Source organism: Phodopus roborovskii, unplaced genomic scaffold (genome assembly GCF_943737965.1).
Source record: "Phodopus roborovskii unplaced genomic scaffold, PHOROB, whole genome shotgun sequence".
In the NCBI taxonomy this organism is placed as follows: Eukaryota; Metazoa; Chordata; class Mammalia; order Rodentia; family Cricetidae; genus Phodopus; species Phodopus roborovskii.
Window position 1 is genome coordinate 15,704,632 of NW_026126525.1, and position 18,674 is coordinate 15,723,305.

Genomic DNA, 18,674 nt, shown 5'->3' on the forward strand with positions numbered 1-18,674 from the left:
CAGTATCTTACGTTTGGATTTATAACAGATACTAATAGTATTAGGAGATAGTTTACATGGCATTAATATCCATATGCAATACAAATTAAAATGACTTTTTATTACTTATTACAAAACGTCCTTAGTCTCTCTGCAAATGCATTTGTGTACATAATTTATGGAATTAAAATATTAATATTTGTTTATGTGTATGATTGGATTGCTTGCAAGTAGCATATCTTGTGTGCATGTTTGGTGCTTGTGGGTAATATGCAACATGCTCCTTTAAGAGAAGTTCAGGAAAAGATATTCAGAGGCAAACATATTGAGTCAGGTTTTCACTTACTGACTAATTTAACACAGACAAGTCTGTTAACTATTGATAAATAACCAATTGTTGAACATTAAGATATAATAAAATCTATCCCACTACTTGCTATGTAGCTTCAACTATTTTAACAAAATGATAGATAGCTCTTTTATGAAATGTAACAAACAAAGGGTTTGTTCTTGAACTGATAATATACGTCTTACCTTTCTCATGGTCATGGTCTATAATTTCAAGGTTTTCCATTTACTTTTTAAGATGGCGGTGCTTTTAGACATGATTTCTCTGTGTAGCCCTGGTTTTCCTGGAACTTGCCCTGTAGACAAAAATGGCCTGGGAATCATAAGGATCCACCTGCCTCTGCCACCCAAGTAATGGGACTAAAGGTCTGCAATTCCACTGCCCAGCCACTCTTTCTTTACTTTTTCATTTGATTTATTAACACGAAGCATTTCTGGGGCTTGAATGGTGGGTCATTGTTGAAGAGCATGTACTACTCTTGCAGGGCCCAAGTCTGGTTCGGAACAACCATATGAAGTGGCTCATAAATGCCATTACTCAAGCTCTATGGCATCTAATGCCTTTGGTTCCAAGAGTAACTATGCACATATGCCCATTTATGCACACAGAATACACAAACAAACATAATTAAAAATAATAATCTTTGAAAAGCATAAAATTTTTTAACATTTAACAAACTTTTTGGTTATAGGAAATCCTACTGTGATCTTCATAAATAGAAAATGTTGACTTCACTGTATTTAAGATAACTTTATATAATGCTGGCTTAAAATAAAATAAAATGCTTGCTTAATAAGTACTGACTAATATAAATCAGTACAACGACATTTGTTTTATATATGCCCTCATTCACAAACACATACATTCTTAAGAGCCACATGGGATTGACTATAAAATTCCCTGACTTTAGAAAAAACTAGGCATAGAGAGTTAACAGTATAAGATTATAAATATAGTAAGCTGTATATCTTGAAGTCAAGATTAGGCAATTCCTAACCATAATATAAGGAAGGTAAAATGAATTAAGGAATCACCTACCAAATGATTCATAACAAGCTTTCACAAATTCAAAATCAGTTCCTTTAAATGTACATCACATTAAAAAGTTACATACAGACTTATTTGATCAGAATATCAACATATTCTAAAGAGAGTCTTTCTACTTTAAATGTTTTAAATGATTTTAAAAATCATTTAGAGATCACTGGACTCTATGGGTTGGAGAATGCTGGAACTTGCAGCAGAGGTGCTTGTCAGTTAGTTTAATGACTCAAGAGGAACTCAGGTTAGATTTGCATCCACTTCCACACCCTGATCCCCATTATCTCAGGGACTTAGACAAGGCACTTTGCCTTCTTGTTTGGTTTCCTCCTCTGTAAAATAGTAAGATGAAAGTATTATAGAGATGTTTCATTTTGTACAAGTATTTTATTCCTAAGAAACTAGCATGTTTAAAAATAAATATAATCAAATCATTAGCCATTTAAAAAAAAAGGCCATCAATTTAAAACAAGAGATACCAGGGAGGGGTTGGAGAGAGGAAAGGTAAGGAGAAGGGTACAATTATATTTTAATGTCAAATAAAAATATTAAAACTTATACATGTATGAGATATAATGAAACATATCATTTATAATTTTTGCATGCTGATTAAACTTTAGCTGTTAAAGTAAAAGACAAGAAGGAAAGGTAAAAGAACATTATTCTGTACAGGAAGCTTCTGATATCCGTTTGTCACATAGCATAATTCACAGAGCACAGCACTTTTGCAACTGGAGTGGAAATGTCAAGCAGAGTTGTCACCAGGACAAGTGAGCCTCGGCCTTCTGAGCCAACTAAATGCATCTCAAAGTAAACAGAAGCTAACTAGAAGGGACTGGTGGTTTTCATGCAAAGGTAGGACATAACTGGGTTTCCATTTTTGAATGATCATGCTATCACAGGTCACATTTAGTAAGTTCTCCTGAGGGTGACCTATGGATCAGGAGTGATAGTGAAGTGAACAGTGAATGCTGAAAATACATATGAGAAAAACAAACAAAAAACAAACAAACAACAACAACAAGAATCCCAAAAAAATCTTTGTAATGTGAGTATGCTTCTGTTGATATTTGTACATTCTTGAAAGACAATACTAGCTGGGCATGATGGCTCCTACACACAATTGCAGCATTCAGTGTTTCAAGCAGGAGGATTACTGGCAGTCTAAAGTCATCCTATGCTACAGAGTGAGGTACAAGTCGGCCTAGACTACACAGTGTGTGATCTTTTCCTGGGAGAGAAGATATGGATCAGTGATGACAAAAACTCAAAGAAATTAACACTTGCAAAAAGGGTAATATCCACACTGTTTGGTGTTTTTTTCATTAGCATTACTCGTGTTTAGGGGAAGAGACAGTTACAACTGTAAGAAGAAGGCACTGTCTCAGCAGCCTGAGACATCTGAGTTGGAAATTCCAGAATGGGGCCCTGTAGAAACCTCTGTAAATGGTGAGAATCAAGGTGTGTACTCTGCATTCAAACCCTTGTTTTATCCTGAAGTATGCATGAGTAAGGCAAAGTTTAAGAATCCAAAGGAAACTGGAGCTGGAAAGTTGAATAGTCAGAGGTTTTACAGCATCTCTGGTTTAATGAGAGAAGAGACCTTCTAATCTGGATCTTTGGTAGACACCCTGTATTGACATAGCACATCTGTAACCTGAGAATTTTAAACAGCGATGTTGATAGGACTTAATTTTACATTGGACCTAAAGGGTAAGACTGAAATGAATATATAGACAAATAAGCAACAACTTGAAAAACAGAGTCCACCCTTCTCAAGTCAGAATGAACATCAATAAAACAACAGACAACAAATGCCAGAGGTAATACAGGGGAGAGTGAGTCCTCATTCATTGCTGGTGAGATAAAAACTGGTGTAGTCACTCTGGAATTTAGTGTGGGGAATTATTAAAAGTTAAAAGTAAATCTACCATATGACCCAGCTATACTCCTTACTGTGTGCCCAATGGACTCAATACCCTACAATAGAAATACCTGCGCAGCCATGTTTGTTTGAGCTCTTTTCACAGTAGCTAAGGAATGGAAACAACCTAAATGTTCTTCAGCTGATGAATGGACAAAGAAAATGTGGTACATACACACTACAGAATACTGTTCAAATGTACAGAAAATGGAATCATTAATTTTGCGGATAAATGATTGGAACCTGAAAATGTTACATGGAGTGAGGTTAGCTAGACTCAGAAACACAAATGCCTTATGTTCTCTCCCCTCCTTAGTTCCCCTCCCCTTTCTTACGTAAATATATGCAAAACAAGGGAGAGAAAAGGGTCTTGGGATAGGGGATGTGAACAGGTGATACTGGGGGAGAAACACAGAGGGAATGAAGGACAATGAAGAAGGAGTGTGAGATGAGGGATAAGATATAGTAAGAATTCTTGGAAAAGACATAGGAAATACTTATTTTATATTCATGTATAAATGCACACATTACATGTAAGTCTACACATACACTTACACATATACCTATACACATATACGTGTATATATAATAAAATTATAGCACTTGGGGTAATAGAACTCTCTCTAAGAGCTGTAAATTATCCAGCAAAACTCCAAGTTCTAGGCATGAGGAACTGTTTTCTCTCAAACTTTTGGTCAAGGGAGTTAGATTCCTAAAATTATATATCTTTTTGCTATGCCATGATTGCCTCCTAGAAGTTGAAAATAAGATTCTACTGCTGAAGAGACCACACTAGGAATATATTAGTTTTACCCGCACAAAAGCCTACTTTCTAAGAATGAGTTTTTGTAATACCAGAAGGTGCTATGCAAGCTGCTAGTGAAGGAAAATGATCAAAAGTCCTACCCAGCTGTGATATCTATAAATCACAATGATGACAAACATGTCAAAATATTCCTAAAGGTGCAGTAGTGGCACTCATATTCTGGTGGTAACCAACTACTATCTAATTGTATTAAAGGCCAATTTAATGGGAATGGAATCATGCTTGTTACTATAAGCCTAGGCAACTATTCATGGGTAGTAGGTAATATATCTTAGAGGGAAACCTACCATTGTCACTTTCTTAAACAATGTCATTTCTAACTGCTTTTTAGACCTACAGATAAATCTCATCTCTCATAAAAGAAATAACTGCTAACAAATACCACATTATCAATCTATCAGATCAGCATACAGGGACATTCTAGAGCAGTGGTTCTCAAAATGGGGGTCATGACCCCTTTAGACGTTGAATGACTCCTTCACAGGGGTCACATATCAGATATTCTGTATATCATATATTTATATTATAGCTCATAACTCTAAGGAAATTACAGTTATGAAGTAGCAATGAAAGTAATTTTATGGTTGGGGGTCATGAAGAACTGTATTTAAGGGTTGTGGCATTAGGAAGCTTGAGAACCATGTGACATAGGAAGAAGATTTGAACTCCAGAGTTTTGTTTCATTACTTGTATAGTCAGTGGATAGTTACCACACAAACAAAACTCTGCAGAGATATGTGAAAGAAACAAACAACAACAACAAAAAAAAATACAACATTTAAAGCAAAAGCAATCAGTAGAAAAGACCCACGGAAAATCTAACAATTACAGTCAGCAGATAAAATCCCATATAACTAGAATAACTTTTCAAGGGATTGACAGGAATGTGGAAACATACAGAAGCAGTAAGCTTCAAAATAGAAGAAAAAAATGTCTATGAAGCATAGAACATTATACAGACACAAAGAAAATGCAAAATAAAGCCACAATACATCTGTTTATCTTTTGTATTAAAGTAGCTAAAATTAAAAAGATAGAATCCAAAGCTCCACTATTAGCCACTCAAAGGAGTCAGCTAATAGAAACATTACTAAAGGTGGAATAGAGGTGTACATGCAATAACTTATGAGAGAAAGAAGGGAGAACTGAAGCTAAATTGTGTGAAGGTTAACACTTACTGGGTGTGTGGCAGAAGAACTAATGGAAATGATTTTGTAAATCTGGCATTTTTCAATACTGGCTATTAGTTAGAGGGACTAGAATTTATATACACAATCCCCATGCTGGTATGGTTTACAGCCACACTTATAAATTGTAATAAAATGTTCAACAGTGTCTTTATCTTCTTATCCTATGGCATTACCCTACTTTCTGACATCTAGTGTTGTAAAATACATATTTATAAAAAATGTGAACGAGAATATTGATATAAACTTTATTAATAGTGGTCAGTAACAAAAACACTTCAAATGTTGTAGGAGTCTTAATAAGGAAGCTGAGTTATTTATCCATACAATGTAATATGTCATCAGGGATAAATCACACACACACACACACACACACACACACACACACACACACACACAAATACATTGTTTAGTAAAAGAAGCCAGGCATGAGAAGTATATTTGATTTTATTGATACAGTTGAAAGGAACAGGGAGAATTCATGTGTGTTGTGCTAACAAAGAAAGTAGGGAGGAAGGTTGGCCAGAAATTATCAGTGCATTGAATCAGATGCTGGCAGCTTCCAAAACCATGCACAATTGAACACTGAGTTTATGTTTGCCAACTGCTTGGTCATTCTAACAACAATGCATAATCTTAGAAGTAAAAAGTGTATATAATTACATTCGTCATATCCCTAAGTCCACAATTTGATTTGAAGTCACACTTGATTGCACTCTTTTTTCTAATTTCTCCACTGTTGTCTTGAACAGAGGATTTTGTCATACTCATCTTTCCCCTCCAGTCTCTCGGCATCCCTGTACGTATATTTTCTTTAAAAATTGGTACTTGGTATACTGTATTCTAGGTTGTATTTTCAGTATTTGATTTGAATTACAACATGTAAATTTAAAAATAATTTTCTGAATGGATGGAATTTTGGGAATACAATGCTCCAATGCTCTTAGCTGTTGAACACCTGAGTGTTATACCTCTCCCTGTCTCTCTCTTTCAGTCTCTCTCTCTCTCTTTCTCTCTCTCTCTCTCTCTCTCTCTCTCTCTCTCTGAGACAGGGTTTCTTTATGTTGCTTTGGAGCCTCTCCTGGCACTTTCTCAAGCTGCATTTGAACTCATGGAGATCCCCTGCCTCTCTCTGCCTCTCAAGGGCTGGGGTTAAAGGCATGCGTCACCACTGTCCTGGTATACTGCTCAGTTTTTGTCATATCTGATATTGAGAGCTCAGCCAAGCAATGAGGATTACTTTCCTTAATTTCATGAACTCAGGGAAAAATACACAGAATAAAATGAAAGCACAGTAGATGTTTACAGTGTTGATCTTCTATAAAGAAAGTAGTAGATTCTAGAGTTACAACACTATTAAATGCAGAAACAGCTAAGATACTTCAAAATATGATCACTGCAGAACCCAGAACACCAAATTTTTTAAATAGCATAGTGTGTATCAATTTACTAACTCATTCATCTTCCCTTTAATGTGTGCAGAGTCACATTGTGATAGGTTGAATGTAATTGACAACCATAAACAGGGTACTGGCACTATTAGGAGGTATGTCTTTGTAGGGTAGCCTTGGCCTTGTTGTAGGAAGTATGTCACTGTGGTAGCAGACTTTGAGGTCTCCTAAGGTCAAGATACACCCTGTGTCTCAGACCACTTCCTGTTGCCTGCAGGTCAAAATGTATGACTCTCAGCTCTTGCTCCAGAACCATGTCTGCTTGCACCTTACCATGTTGCACCATGGTGGTTATAAACCAAATGTGAGGAAATTCAAAATCTGTATCACAGTGTCTGTAGGTTACTGTCTCCTCAAACATGCTTCTTCCTTTTGTTCTTTTGAATTCAACATCCATCTTTCTATGTAGTTGTGGTATATTGAGAGCCAATATCTCTTTCAACCATTTCGGAGGGCCAGGCATTTGGTATACACCTTTAATCACAGCACTCAGAAGCAGGGTCAGGTTGACTGATATAAAGAAAGTCCGGCCTCATCTACCTATTAAGTTCCAGGACAGTCAAGTTTATAGGGTGAGACTCTGCCTAAACAAACAAACAAACAAACGAACAAAAAATCCAAAGCAAAACAGAACCAAACAAAAACAAAACTAGGATGATTTTCATGGAGGATGAATCATAAGCAAGCTGACAGAATATGCCCAAGAAAAACCATCAGATGTTGATGTGAGAAAGGAAGACACATAGTTTATGCCATTCTTACCAGTCATAACACTCATAAATATATTGACAGTACATATTTATTCTCTTGAATGACACAATTTTAGAGACATCCTTTATTAATACAGTCATCAAATTAATTTGCTGTTATGAGCTTTATTTTTAGTATTGTTATTTTCTAGATTATATAATCATAATCACAGACACTTTGGAAAAATGGCCATTTAATGACAGAACTTCTTACATGATGAATTATTTAAGTGACATAAAGAGTATAATAAGTAAAGAAAAATTTAGAGACTAGTGAAGCAGTTTTATGCCATTAAACGAATGTCCATTAGTGTAGAAGAGGAAAATAATCTAAAAGATAGCCAAGGTACTATCAGATCTTCTCCCTGGAAGTAGGACAGAACAGAGTTTTAGTATTAATAGGTCCTTTTTAATAAAATTGTTAGGTTATTGTGGAATTTGTTTGTTAATTAAACAAAAATATCTCATTGAAAATTTTATACTGACCTAAGTTCATACTGTACTGAATTACCTTTCAAATTTTGGTGCTGTAATTTCAATTGATTTGCATGATACAAACAGCACATTAGTGAGGAAATAGATGCTCCTCACTCTGGACATTCCCTGACTCTGATTGTACTGTTCCTTTTCTTTAGAAGATTACTCAATGTTGCCTCTTCCAGAATAATCAGATTAGGCTCATGAGAGATTTGGAACACTTTATCATTTAGTTTACCCATTAAATGACATTCCATGTTTTTCTATGTGTGTTTTTATTTATAGTATTTCTAGGATGTCTTTCAACTAAGTTCATTTAGACAAACATCTATCCATGATTATATTTAGGATATAGTGAGTTATATCCTAAATATAATTATTTAATTAATTTTGGAAATTTCTCTGTCAATATACAGTTCTTTTATTATTTTAATACTTTATTTAAAATAGTGGGATAAGGACATTATCACAATGTTTTACATGCAAAGTGAAAAGATGACTTGGGAGTACTGATTATATAAAGTGGATGCAATTTTATTTTTATATAGAATCAGTATGCTCAGTATTTATTTGAATCATATCAAGTTTATAGTATAGGCAGATATGACTTTACAAATTAATTCTGATTTTTAAAACTTATCAATTCTTATAGTTGGTATGGGTTTGCAGGCAGATATATACATTAACTTGTTTCTTCACAATCATTATGCTAAGAATTCCTTGTTAATTTCTGATAAATTTTTGTTAATTGTTAGATCATTTAAGCCATAACTTTGGCAAAAATACCTACCAAAACTTCCGAGTGATTAAGACAATGTCTTAAGGTTCTCTTAGGTTATCAGTCTTGGCCTAGTGAGAAAGAACATTAACATGAAGTTCATGTTAAAATTAAAAGTCAAATTACATCCTGATAGTTTGTTTTAAAATAATATGTGTAAGCTGTTTTTATCCAGATTTAAGGCCAGATGTTGTATTACTTATACTTTTGCTACAAGGTCTGACCCTACAAATTAAGTTCTCACTTGTACCATAGAGAAAATATATTTCATAAAGTGAATCTTTTGCTACCCTACCTTCTCTTCTGGAAGTATTGGGGCAATACTTGGGTCTATTGCAGAAGTAAAAACTTGGTCAGCATTGGGTCTTGGTGAAGTTGAAGGCATGAAAATTCCTGCATTGTCAGGCTTAAAGTTGACTGGTTCTCTTTGGGAATACAGAGGCCCTCCTTCTGTTGGCTGTAGAAATTAAGAACAGAGCGGTTACAGTTTCAAGTAGATGTTTAAAATGGGAAAAATATGAGGCTAAAATGCTAAGAGTCACAAACAGGCATCACATTAAACAATATGTGTCTATATTAGTTTGTCAGCTCATAAACAATCTTAGAAATGTTGTGATTGTAGTTAATAAGTATAGTTGCATATCAATACCTACTTTTTATTTTATTCTTTGAGAAATTTGCACATGTGCATCCTATGCATTGTGTTATGTTTATATCCACCCCACACTTTCATTTCTATCTTTCTCTGGAGTCTCTTTGCATGTCTGCCTCTCAACTTATGTTCCTCCTCCTCTTCTTTTTTTAAAACATACTCCACTGATTTCAATTAGCAGTGTTATTGGACACACTAGTATGGGTCATCCATAAATGCATGGATTAGCAGTCAGTGACTACACCACTGAAGCATAATGGCTTTCCCTCTCTAAGCCATCAACTGCCAATATTGTTCCAGTTTTCAAATAAGGTAAACAGAAGAGTTCCTGGAAAAAGTTTCTTAGTTAATAGTTGAGGAACTGAATGTTTTAGATCTTGACTAACAAAGATTATAGGGGAAGATAAATAGTTGATGTAATTTTAACAGTGGTGATATTCTGAGTGTAATTGTCCCCCAGAAGCTCATAGAGAATGGACTTGTTGTGGTAGGTATGACCTTGCTAGAAGAATGTGTCACTGTGGTGGAGGTCTTTGAGGTTTCCTATGTTCAAGATACTCAAAGTATTTGCCCAGTGTCTGAGTCAACTACATGTTGATTAAGATGTAGCCAGTACCATGTGCTGGTCATGCTCCCTGCCATAATGATAATGGACAGAATATCTGAAACTCTAAGCGAGCTACCCCAGTTAAATGTTTTCCTTATAAGTGCTGCTAGGGTCATGGTATCTTTTGACAGCAATAGAACCCCTAACTAAGACACAGTGTTTATATTAAAGTGAATACAACTGTGGGAACCTTTATGTTCTCACTTGTCAATTTCCAGTTACTGCAAGGTTTTGTAAGGAATCTTACCATCCCAGGAGTTTCAGGGGCTGTACCTACAAAGGAGTCAAAAGCTAAATGCTGCTGTCCTCCTTGTACATCCTGAAGAAACAGAAAGTTAGGGATGGCTAAATCAGTCATGGATCAGTATGCATTCTGTTTGCCAACCAAAGCACTTAAGCATACTCCAGTGTCTAAAGAGTTTAGATGTGAGAAAGAGAAAGGCTTCTGTGGGTGTAAGAAAACTGCTCTGATGCTCAGTTTTACTTCAGATGTGGAAGTTTGTAAAGCCTCAACCTCAGTGAGGCTGTTTCTAAACATGATAATGCTTGGCATATGAGAATTCCTAATGCCATCTAAAGAGACTTGTAAGAAACCAAGTACAAATGTCCTCATATCCTGGTTGGTGACTTGCTCCTCAGAGTTGTTTCATTACCTTCTAGCTTATCCCCGAGACAATCAGAGAATACCCCCACTTTCTGAGCATGTGCATTCCATAGCTGACTACTACTTGTGTGTTCTCTCTCAAAAACCATCCAACACAAACTCTACAAGTCCATGCAAGTCCATATAGGAAATCTTTTTTTCTGGTTTTTTTTTTTTTTTTTTTTATGTATGTTCCCTTAGTAATGTGTGGTTAATTCTAACTTCATCCATCTAGAATTCTGTTCTTGATGCTTTCCATCTAAAGGATCCCCATGTATTTAATAGATAAGCAAGTAGTTCAAAATATGTAATTTAGATATTAAAATTATGCATTTACTCACAGGTTCTGCTTGTTGTGCTATATATCCAAATTGATTGTAGAATGGTATCTGTCAGAATTTTGAGAAAGGTATTAGATTTATCATGATGATTTTTGTCATAAAATTCTGAGGCATGATTACTTATATTTTACAGTAACTAAATGCTTTTTTGGAAGTCCACATGTTTTAGTTTACAAAAACCATCAATATTTTAAGGTATCTTTTGAATATGTATCATGAGAGATCTGAATTTAAATTAAATTCTCAAAATGTGTGATAGATTTAGAAAATTTAATACATAATTATCAAATTTTATTTTAAGTTCTAGTGACCACAAATATTTTTCTTTGAAATCTTTAATATTTTAGTATTTCCATAATAAGCACATATACATACTTATAAATAAATAAAGAATACATATAGATTTGAATGTGAGAAAAATCCATTTCAGAAAAAAAATCATTTTTTTACCTGGTTTTATTAGAATTATTTTCTTACTTCTTTTCTTGAGACTATAGTCTTAGTGTATTGCCACTTTAGTCTATAGTGTGCTATTAGGGAGACACCATGCCCTATTCTGTGAGGTCAAGTGTCTGGGACATGCACTAACCGTCCTCCATTGTTCTGTTCTCATGTTTCTGAAGTTGAACAAATCAGATTAAAACCAAACCCTCACAGTACCTGTTCTTCAAATAGCTGTGGCCCTGTTTGCTGGGGTGATGATGTGACTGTTTGTTGAGGTTGTTCCCATGGAAGGAACATGTAAACTGGATAGTACCCGAGCATCTATGTGTAAACACAGAAGTACACAGGGAATTTCATTAAATCAGGATGAGCAATACTTTTCACTCTGTTAATGTCAGTAATGTTTTAAAGCTAGTATTAGAGGTATGAACTACCATCTCAAGCAAAAATTGAACTATGCAAAGCCATTTTACAGTGACTTTTAAATTTAGAAACAACTCTTACCCAAGATGGTACTGGACTTAATTTTTAAGGTTTCATGCTTAAACAATTTAGGATATGGTAGATTCAACTAAGTAAAGGAAGCATGCATCCTTTTAACAAATAGCATCTTGAAAATGCAAGTCATAGGTTAATATATAAGCATCCAAGGAGAGAATAGTCAATGTAGTATTTTTTCTATAATTTTGAGAATTTTAATTCTACAGAACATGATGTTAGAATTTCTGCTATAGTGAGTGAAAAAGAAATCAAATTAAATACTTAATAATTTCTGCTTTACTAAGGTAATTCTTGGGCAATGGAGAGGGATCATGGGTAAAGAGGACTGTTTCCTCCAGGAGAGGACCTCGCTTCCCTTGTCAGCATGCACATGGTGGCTCACAGCCAGTTTTAAGGCATCCAAAGTCCATTTATGACTTCTCAAGGTCCTGAATAATTCACACAGGTGAAACTCTCACAGACATAAAATAAATAAATCTAAATGTATTTTAAGAATAATAAACTTTATGAGTTTTAGAATACAGAAACTCAGGAAGCAAAAAATAAATAAAAGTATCACCACCCATATTGTCATATATTGGCTTCTAGTTATATCTGTATGTGCATGTACATAAAGAAAGTATGAAAAATAGGAAACATAGAACACGGATACTTTTTAAAATATTGTTTTATATTTGTATCATTAAATGATTATATTTGATACAATGTCTGAAGATAATTGCAACAATGTTTCTGAATGAAAAAACTTGCCTCATAGGTTTTTATCCTGTAGAGAGTAAAAAAAAAAAATCACCCATTAAGCATTCAGAAACTTAACAGTGTTTTTCTGTCAAGTTGGTGATACCTTGGGCCTAAGGCATTTATAATTTTCACTAAGCTTTTGATGTAAAACCAGAATAGAGAGCTACTGGATTAGCAATTTTAAAAAGGGGGAAGAGGACTGATTTCTATTTCAGCTATTTAATTCACTGGGATAAGGTACTTAATCTCATTAAAACTGTTTCCTGGTCCTTAAAATGAAGTAATTGTATTTGTCATATATCTGACTCTCTACATACTTACGACATACAATGAGATAATGTCTAGAATCATGTTATTATGAAATGGCCATGTGAGTGAAACTTAATTGCATAATTATAGAAGAGGCAAGCAGTGTAATTTTGTTTCAACAAGTCAATAATCTTCAAGTGAGTCAGGGAAAGAATAGAGGAGAGCATGAAAAGAGATACCTTAACAGAGGGAGCTGTTATAGGTTTAAAAAGAGACATGTGACACTAGGGAAATGTTCAGAGATGTACTAGGATGATGCCAACTAAGAATCTAAGCAATAGTGGAGAGGCTACCTTAAATGTCCTTCCCCTATAATAAGATTGAGGGTTCTCTTATATGCCCTCCTAGAATCTTCATCCAGTAACTGATGGAAACAGAAGCAGAGACCCACAGCTAAGTACTGAATTGAATTCCTGGAATCCAGTTGAAGGGAGGAATAATGAACAGAGGGGTCAAAACTATGCTGGGGAAACCCACAGAAACAGCTGATCTGAACTAACAGGAGCTCTTGGTCCCCAGACTGACAGCTTGGAAGCCAGCATAGGACTAAGCCCAGCCCTCTGCACATAGGTGTCAGTTAGCAGGCCTGGGCAGTCTGTGGGACCCAGTAATGAAACAACATTTATACCTAGTGTACAAATGGACATTGGGAGTCCATTCCCCATGGAGGTATACTTCTTAGACTAGACACACAGGGGAGGGACTAGTGACAGACGTTGAGGATCCCTCATGGAAGACCTCACCCTTTCTATGGAGCAGAAGAGGGATGGGATGGGGATTGGTGGGGGGCATGGGAGAATGGGAAGGAGAGGGAACTGGGATTGATATATAAAATAAGATTGTTTCTAGTTTAAATAAAAAAAATATATGGCCCTGTTTCTTTGAATCTGAGGTATTATACATTTAGGTACCCTAGTGTCAACAGTTTCTATGTTAACATAATAAATGTATTAGTTAATATGAATTTCATTTTTTTTAATTAAAGGGAAATTTTAAGTTGATTATAATGTGGAGTCAAACCATAAATACAAAGAGGCTGGGAAAGTATTCAGTGGAGTTTTGTAACAGCTGAATAATGTATATTAGTGTTATTTATAATAAAAATGATTATTTAATGTGTTTTATTTATATCTACATATCAGATATAAATGTAAGATTCTCTGAAACCAAATTTGAAAGGGTACAAAGTCCATTCATGGTATTGCTCTTTAGTTGTTCCCCAATTTCAGCACTTAAATGTAGAGAAGATTTGTACTGGCCTTTCCAAATTCCTTCCCTTCTGCATAGCGATGCCATAGGTATTCAAGGGTTCTAGAGACCCTTTTTAGCTGCCTGTTCTTAAAGAATCAGCATCAGCCCAACATCAGCAGATGTATAGACGCCAGTGATGTGTTGTCCACAGGTGAAAACCCTGATGCTGGAGACCCAAGGGTGCTATGGAGAGCACAACAAGCCACTTGCATGTTTGTCATGGAATTCTTTTCACTCACCTGTGTTTGATCTTGAGGCACTTTGAAGGGAAACACATAAGACATCTGAAGAAAACAAATGAGCAAACAAACCCAGAAAAACACATAAGCAAATCATACTTGACTTGTTACTTAAAATTCTTGGTCTCCTTTTCCTAGAGCTAGCTTCACATGTATCATTTGCATTAGCAATGTTACACTAAAGCTTATTTTCTACATGAGTTACAAAGTAGGCAAATTATGCATTCACGTGTTTTAACTCCTTATTGCCAACTATATTCTAGGGTAATTAATTTTTATGTTGCTTTTATATTTAAGAAATCAGAAAATATAAGGGGATATTTTCCATGTTGATTGAAACAGCACAGGAGAAATAAGACTTGATAAGACTCCTGCCATATTTTAAAGCTGTTTCACAAGAGACTTCATGTTCTGTTACAGCAGCAAAATGGAAGAAGCCCAACTTACAAGGTTAGCAACTTGTTGGCTCTGTGGTGGTGTCTGTGGCTGTGAGAATTCTCGTTGGCCAGCCTGACCTCCTTGGGCAAACCCAACCTGTCCTGAGAAAGGTATCTGATTTGGGAATAACCCAGCAAAACTCTCTAGTGTTGAGAGTGGGAACTGTGGGAGTCCTTGGATCTGAGCCTGCTGCTGCTGCTGTTGCTGCTGGAGAAACCCAGGGAAGGGAGGAATCCAGGGGTTAAATGCACCCTGTGAGAAACAAAGATAGAAAGGAAATGTTACTCTCTCACATAAAAAAAAAAAAAGAACTTGAAATCTAGCCTGAGTAATAAAGACAAAACTGTAGGCAATTTATATATTCTGTGCTATAAAAAGACAGAATCTCAACTGCTTATAATCCTCCCAGTTTTTAGCTGTCATGAGAATATGGAATTCAAAGACTTGATAAAAGAGCACACTTATCTTTAGCAATTTTACTATATTTAATATTTTTCGTTTCCTTTTCCTTTTGGTTAATTAGATATGACTTTGTTTTAAATACTTAACTATTGCAATCAAAAGTCTTCAGAATTAATGTTTTTTCTGGTTTTTGAGACAGGGTTTCTCTGTGTCTTTGGAGTCTGTACTGGAACTCAATCTTGTAGATAAGGCTGGCCTGGAACTCACAGAGATCCACCTGCCTCTGCCTTCTGAATGCTGGGATTAAAGGCGTGTGCCACCATGGCCCAGCTCATACCAAATTCTTAACAATATAAATGGATGCATGTTCTCATCCCATACCATAAGAAATGCTCATTAGAGATACATTCCTCTGAACTGGTTATTTAGATAGCAGTACCTGAAATTGCAGTGGTAAAAGTCGACCATTATTCAGACTCAGGAGTAACTAGAAAAGGAGAGACAATGGGAAAATAAGATGGCTATGTATTCTGAAATGTTTTCTAGAGAGAGCATAAGTCAGAGCTGGTTGATCCACTTCCAGTGTGAACTGACACATTTCTCCACTAAGACAGCATTAAATTACAGTGATTAGTCGTTAAAGTTGAAAGCAAGGCCCAAAAATATTTTGTTTGCATTAAATTTTATGATTGTTGTTAATAAAAAATAGTCATGTCGGTTATAACAAGGTGGTATACAAAAATGGCTTGAACATTTCAATCCAATTATTTGCATAGTTATTTCTCAATTTCTTTTCTAGTCATAGACAATAGTGCCTTTATTAAAATTAATTTTATTTATATTAAAAATCATCTTACTTTACATACCAATCCCAGTTCCCTTTCCCTCCTGTTCTTCCATTCCCCCATCATCTCTCCATGCCCCCCCATCCACTCCTCACGGGGGAGGGAGAGGCCTCCCATGGGGGATCATCAAAGTCAATGAGACTGCACAGTTTTAGCTTATTCCAGTGGTTTTGGTATTTTATGTTTATACATATGTATTTAATACCCACATTAGTACAACTGGAACAATGCATACAGATGATAATGTACTTGGAAAAATTATGATTACATAAGGAAGACAAAACAGCTCTATAGAAGCCACCTTGTAGACAAAGCAACCATGCAGCCTGGAAATACATTTGGAGATGTTTAAGAACCAGTGGGCTGGATGAAGGCTTTTATGTTTTTGCAACATGTTTTCACTTTCAGAACACAGGAGATTATTTTAATTACTTAAACTAACCTCATGACTGTTGCTAGCAGACAGTAGGCGCTGTGAAACAAGCTAAAGAAAAAAAAAGAAGAAGAAGAAAGAAAGAAAAATGATGAGGGAAGGCACTTGCATAGGATTACATGGTGAAATCGAAATGTCATAAACCACTTACCGGAGCTGAGGATGTAGCTCCTATGAGCCCAAGAAGAATTAAAATTTTCATTTTCAGATGATATACTTCCATGATGAGTTGTAATACTTAGCTTTAGAAGATATTCTTTGCTTAAAATTTCATGTCAAAAATAAAGGCATAGCATTGTCACATTGAGTCAGTTTCTCTGTATTTACTTAACGTTTTTTGGTTCAAAGTAAAAATGTTATCTGTATGACTATCTCTCAATATTAGAATTATGGGGAAATTATTTGTTTGATCTTAAAGCTCATTTAGGTGCAGGTGATGTGGCCATATCCCTGTTAGCCTCTTACTGAAAGGAATACATCCTCCAGTCCATGGGGCCCTCTGCATGGGATCAATTACTTGTTCCTTGTTATTAGAAAGATCTTAATGCCTGCAGTAAAAATGTATCACAACAAATATCTAACAGTCCCAGGCCAAATAGAAAATTTCCATTAGAAGTCTAAAAATAGTCACCAGGATTAACTGTAGCGGTTGCAACATTGTTTTCCCAATCCAGGAAATGAAGTTAAACAGTTAAGCAGCAGTAGGGTTACATACTATAACTAGTGGATGTGTCTTATCTCTTGCCTTTACTTGAAAAAGTTCCCAGGCACACACCAGGGTGACCACGGTCATGTATCAGAGTTTGATTCTTAAAATATCAAAGCAAAGATTTGATATCTTACCTTGCTCCTTTGTAAGATCTGTCCCTTTCTTTCTCAGTTCTGTTCTTCAGATCATCTCCTAACATTTAAAACCCATCTTCAGAAAAAAAAGGGACCAATCATGATTGAAAGGGACCAGTGATTCAGTGGGTTTTAGACAATGGATTAGCTAATAACCCCTTTCCTCCTCATCGTCCTGGTATATGTACTCCCACACCCTAAGTAATGCTTTTCAATTACCCCTGAGACATTTTCTTGTGATCACTCTTGGTTTCTTCTTGGTCATGACTAACTCCCTTGGCTAATTTTGTTCCACTCCTTTTATCATCTTAAAAATGGATACCTCAAACAAGTAACCTGAAACCCTTTACTAAATGCAAGACTACATAAGTGATGCTGCTTTTTTTTTTCTTTTCCTGTGAGAAGAACATTCAGATAGAATATAGATCTTAGTGAAACAGCTATTACCCAGGGCTGTCATTAGGCTGAGGTAAAGTGAGCTATATTTACTTACACTTGATTTTTATTTTATTAAAAATAAATTCTTCTCTCATTCAATATATTCAGACCATAGTTTCCCCTCGCTCCACTTCTCCCAGCTCCTCCTGCCTATCTCTCTTCCTCCTCAGGTCCATATCCCCTCTGTTCCTTTTCAGAAAAGAACAGACCTCTGAAAGGCAACAGCCAAACATGATAAAACAAGATACAATAAGACAAGGCAAAACCCCTCATCTTGATGTAGGCCAAGGCAGGTTAATAGGAGGAAAAGAGTCCTAAGAGAAGGTAAAAGAGTCAGAGGCACACCCACTCCCAAGGTAGATCATTTCTATAGTCTGCCACTTAAACTTTTTGAAAACAGTAGTGAATATTCTTCCTTTTATAAAATAAAATCCTAAAATTTCTAAATTCCTAGATATCTGTGAAATGAATATCCTTAAACTAATAGAAATGAAGCATATTGCCTACAATTTTATAACAGTATTATGTACTATACATCATTATTTATATTTACTTATTAAAAATAGTTGAGTGTGTATTTTGAATGTCAATATTTTAGTATTCTATGCTCTGATATCCTAGGATCACAAGTACTGTAGTAATGAATTATCAGTTAATTTACATTATGGGGGAATTACTTAGTTAATTTGATCTTACCCCATAGTAAAACATGTGGCTTTCTAAAAGTTAGTTTTCTTCTTCTTAGTAAGATGGTGCTTACAATTTTAGGATTGGTTGTTTGTGTGG

At 35.4% G+C, this 18,674-nt stretch overlaps 1 protein-coding gene across 1 annotated transcript; it reads right to left on the reverse strand.

The window, feature by feature from the left end:
- Positions 1 to 8,802: 8,802 nt before the first annotated feature.
- On the reverse strand, positions 8,803 to 16,865 carry Odam (odontogenic, ameloblast associated). The gene is made up of 10 exons (XM_051198461.1): positions 16,759 to 16,865; positions 16,617 to 16,658; positions 15,769 to 15,816; positions 14,937 to 15,179; positions 14,490 to 14,534; positions 11,665 to 11,769; positions 11,005 to 11,052; positions 10,268 to 10,339; positions 9,057 to 9,218; positions 8,803 to 8,832 (listed from the first exon to the last, which is right to left on the reverse strand). Exons 1-10 carry the CDS (start codon positions 16,828 to 16,830, stop codon positions 8,803 to 8,805), a joined length of 867 nt encoding a protein of 288 aa, XP_051054418.1. The 5' UTR covers positions 16,831 to 16,865.
- Positions 16,866 to 18,674: the final 1,809 nt, after the last annotated feature.

What these genes read in the sequence shown, in the direction of transcription:
- Odam (XM_051198461.1), bottom strand. Translation starts at nt 16,830, where the DNA reads ATGGAAGTATATCATCTGAAAATGAAAATTTTAATTCTTCTTGGGCTC. An exon ending in CTGCTAGCAACAGTCATGAG is followed by an intron (nt 15,817 to 16,616) that starts GTTAGTTTAAGT and finishes CTCCTTTTCTAG; the next exon opens with TTACTCCTGAGTCTGAATAA. An exon ending in TAGCACAACAAGCAGAACCT is followed by an intron (nt 10,340 to 11,004) that starts GTGAGTAAATGC and finishes CTGTTTCTTCAG; the next exon opens with GATGTACAAGGAGGACAGCA.